Here is a 4238-nt window from a genome sequence, read left to right on the forward strand (position 1 = left end):
CATTCTGAAGGCTGTCTTTTCACCTTGCTAATAGTTTCCTTTGATGTGCAGAAGCTTTTAAGGTTAATTAGGTCCCATTTGTTTATTTTTGCTTTTATTTCCAATGTTCTGGGAGGTGGGTCATAGAGGATCCTGCTGTGGTGTATGTCAGAGAGTGTTTTGCCTATGTTCTCCTCTAGGAGTTTTATAGTTTCTGGTCTTACGTTGAGATCTTTAATCCATTTTGAGTTTATTTTTGTGTATGGTGTTAGAAAGTGTTCTAGTTTCATTCTTTTACAAGTGGTTGACCAGATTTCCCAGCACCACTTGTTAAAGAGATTGTCTTTAATCCATTGTATATTCTTGCCTCCTTTGTCAAAGATAAGGTGTCCATATGTGCGTGGATTTATCTCTGGGCTTTCTATTTTGTTCCATTGATCTATATTTCTGTCTTTGTGCCAGTACCATACTGTCTTGATAACTGTGGCTTTGTAGTAGAGCCTGAAGTCAGGTAGGTTGATTCCTCCAGTTCCATTCTTCTTTCTCAAGATCGCTTTGGCTATTCGAGGTTTTTTGTATTTCCATACAAATTGTGAAGTTATTTGTTCTAGCTCTGTGAAGAATACTGTTGGTAGCTTGATAGGGATTGCATTGAATCTATAAATTGCTTTGGGTAGTATACTCATTTTCACTATATTGATTCTTCCAATCCATGAACATGGTATATTTCTCCATCTATTCGTGTCCTCTTTGATTTCTTTCACCAGTGTTTTATAGTTTTCTATATGTAGGTCTTTAGTTTCTTTAGGTAGATATATTCCTAAGTATTTTATTCTTTCCTTTGCAATGGTGAATGGAATTGTTTCCTTAATTTCTCTTTCTGTTTTCTCATTATTAGTCTATAGGAATGCAAGGGATTTCTGTGTGTTGATTTTATTTCCTGCAACTTTACTATAGTCATTGATTAGTTCTAGTAATTTTCTAGTGGAGTCTTTAGAGTTTTCTATGTAGAGGATCATGTCATCTGCAAATAGTGAGAGTTTTACTTCTTCTTTTCCAAATTTTGCATCAAGTGGCCAAAGTATCAGAGTTTCAGCTTCAGCATCAGTCCTGAATATTCATTGGAAGGACTGATGCTGAAGTCCTTCCAATGAATATTCAGGACTGATTTCCTTTAGGTTTGACTGGTTGGATCTCCTTGCTGTCCAAGAGACTCTCAAGAGTCTTCTCCAACACCACAGTTCAAAAGCATCAATTCTTCGGTGCTCAGCTTTCTTTATAGTCCAATTCTCACATCCATACATGAATGGTGGGAAAACCATAGCTTTGACAAGAGGGACCTTTGTTGGCAAAGTAATGTCTCTGCTTTTTAATATGCTGTCTAGGTTGGTCATAACTTTTCTTCCAAGGAGCAAGCATCTTATAATTTCATGGCTGCAGTACATTTGCTTACAGTGACACTAATGTTGCTCAAGATATTGAACTGTTATAATTCACTCATGTATTTTTACTTAAAGGACTTCCCAGGTGGCACGATGGTAAAGAATCCACCTGCCAATGCAGGAGACACAGGTTCAATCCCTGGGTGGGGAAGAGTCCTTGGAGGAGAAATTGGCAACCCACTCCAGTATTCTTGCCTGGGAAATGCCATGAACAGAGGAAGGAGTTTGGCAAGCTGCAGTCTGTGAGGTTGCAGAAAGTCCGACATGACTGAGCAACCAAGCACCCACACATTTTAACTTACCAGTTTTTGAAGGAAGTTATTTTCGGCCTTTGTGAATTCTCTGTTGATGATTTTCTTACTTAGGTTTTATCCCATTAATTCTTCACAGGTGAAACCAAAAAGGTTGCCGTTTTGACCATTTTGGATGACTCTGAGCCAGAGGATGATGAAATCATTGTGGTTAGTTTGGTGTACACGGAAGGTGGAAGTAGAATTTTGCCCAGTTCCGACACCGTCAGAGTGAACATTCTGGCCAATGACAACGTGGCGGGCGTTGTTGGCTTTCAAACCACTTCCAGATCTGTCATAGGTCCTGAAGGTGGGTTCTTTTTATTGCTGAGCACATTCACTCTGTTTTCCATGGAGGTAATTTTTTGTCTTGTCTTTTAAAGTTTCCCATTTTTACAAATTCTTTCATTATTTTGTACAGCTGGGTCTGTTAATATATGTGGAGCTTATTTGGGAGAGGGCTGTATAACTCGATCTGTTTAACTAGATTCAGGAGCCTCACAGATTGGTATTGTGTTCTAGCTTGCCACTCCCCACTAGTGTGATTTTAAGGAAGTTGGTCAAACCTGGGATGCTCAGCTTTCTCATCTGTTAAATTACGGGAAATACTATTTCCTTCATTGGTTTCTGTGTGAGGATTAAATTAGCTCTAAATGCGAAGTGCTTAGCCTAGTTTTAGGCGCATAGCATATGTATGCTAAGGATTAAATGTTGATATTAAATGGTGAAATATTGACTGTTCCAAACAAATAGTAGTTTCTAATCAGTGACTATTTTAGCCTGGATTTTATATTTGTATGGCAGTATATTTATGAACTAAGTGCCAAATTAGAAAATTTATAAAGTATCCCCTTTTCCCATAAAAAAACAGTAATTTCTTTGAAACTTAATATTTTACCTCATTTAGGGTTTACATCAATATAGGGTTTATGTTTATAGGCTGCTTTTTGTTTGTTTAAAGCATCAGGACAATGTTTTTATCTTTGAATAATTCTGTTTGAGATAAAACTGGTATTTATAGATTGTGTTTCACTATAATTTATGTTTAAAAATAATCGTATCTCAAAGATTTAAGAAATGAAAAAGATATAGATCATGCATTTGGACTTTGGTTTTTACGATGAGAAAACTGACACACAAATTAAGTGACTGGACAGAATCCTATAGCTAGTGTTGCGGCTGTACTGGAAACTGAGGGCATTTTAGTGTGCATCATGTTTTACCTTAGCATATTCCCAACTTGCAAGTTTATTCAACTTAATGCAAATATCTGAGACATTTTCCAACACTCTTCCCTCTTATTAATGGTTTAGAATCTCATATTGTCATAGCAACAGTGAGTAAAAGTGACTAACGAATTGCTGTAAATCCAGTCTAAAGACAGATCATCAACTCTCAAAAAATTATTTGTAGTATAATATGAGTAAAACGTCACCGCAGGATAAGTTAATCTTAATAATAATGACAACAACAATAACATTTATTGAGTGTTTTCTGCCTGCCAGACATTTTACATCCATTATTTTGCTTAATTTCAACAACAGGGCTATGAAGTGGGTATGATGATATACATCAGGTTTTCAGACAAGGAAACTGAATGTTTGAGGGACTACCCAGCACGTAGTTATTCATGGTGGGGCTTAAACCTAGTGCTGTCTGAATCCAGAGCGTGTGCTGTAGGGCACCTTGGGAGAAGAAGCTTTGTTTTGCTTGAACTTATGTCTACTGCAGAACTTGGCTATGCAGGAATGTCGGGTAAATATTTGAGTTGAAAGAATAATGAATTTGAGTAACAGTGTCCATGTGAGAGGAGGAAATGGGTGAGAGAAGCTGACTCTATCTCGAGTTAGACGAATTGGATTTTTAGATATAATAGTTGGAATCAGGAAAATTACTAAGATTATGGTGATCGGAGGAAGAAAGGCAAGTTGTCAAGGATGGAGCTGTGTGAAATACCAGGTGAGGGTCCAGGAAAGGCAAAAGGCAAAGGAGAGAGGGGAGAGAACGCTCTGCCAGCGGAGTGGGAAGAGACCAAGATAAGAGTGTGTTCTCATTAGTTATCAGAAGAAAGTAAGCCTTGTGTCTGTGCCGTACTAACCTGGGCAACCAGTGAGATTAGATTCCCAAATGGACTATAGGAAGCAGTAGTAACGGCAGAGGAATTTTAGAGGAGAACTTGGGATGGACAGCAAATTACTGAGGATAAAAGACAGGATGTAGACACCCTGGGGGCAGTTAGCCCCTCAAAGTCTGATCCTCAAGTTGATGTCTTCACACAAAGTGTTTGTTGCTTCTGGTTTGTGACAAGATAAATTCAAAAATTGAAATAATCTTTTCTAGAGACTTTTATAATCTCATTTTGCTGTGAAATCCAAAAGTGATATCTTTGGGCTTATACTTTGTATGTGTGTCCTTTTGACATTTAACTTACCTACTCATTTATTTTTTTTCTGTTTTACAAAAGTGTCAGTCTATGATAGATCAAGGAAAACAAAACAAAAACCCCTTGTCTTTCACTGCTTTAGGG

The 4238-nt window shown here is 37.5% G+C and overlaps 1 protein-coding gene across 1 annotated transcript in view; it reads left to right on the forward strand.

Annotated features, from left to right (window-relative positions):
* GPR98 (G protein-coupled receptor 98) overlaps nt 1-4238 on the forward strand; it is a 543192-nt gene that overhangs the window by 122981 nt on the left and 415973 nt on the right. Inside the window, exon 34 of the mRNA XM_010831922.1 lies at nt 1812-2021. Coding sequence (XP_010830224.1) covers nt 1812-2021 — 210 coding nt within the window. The remainder of the gene's footprint in view (nt 1-1811; nt 2022-4238) is intronic.

This window comes from Bison bison, unplaced genomic scaffold, assembly GCF_000754665.1.
Source record: "Bison bison bison isolate TAMUID 2011002044 unplaced genomic scaffold, Bison_UMD1.0 scf7180017864533, whole genome shotgun sequence".
In the NCBI taxonomy this organism is placed as follows: Eukaryota; Metazoa; Chordata; class Mammalia; order Artiodactyla; family Bovidae; genus Bison; species Bison bison.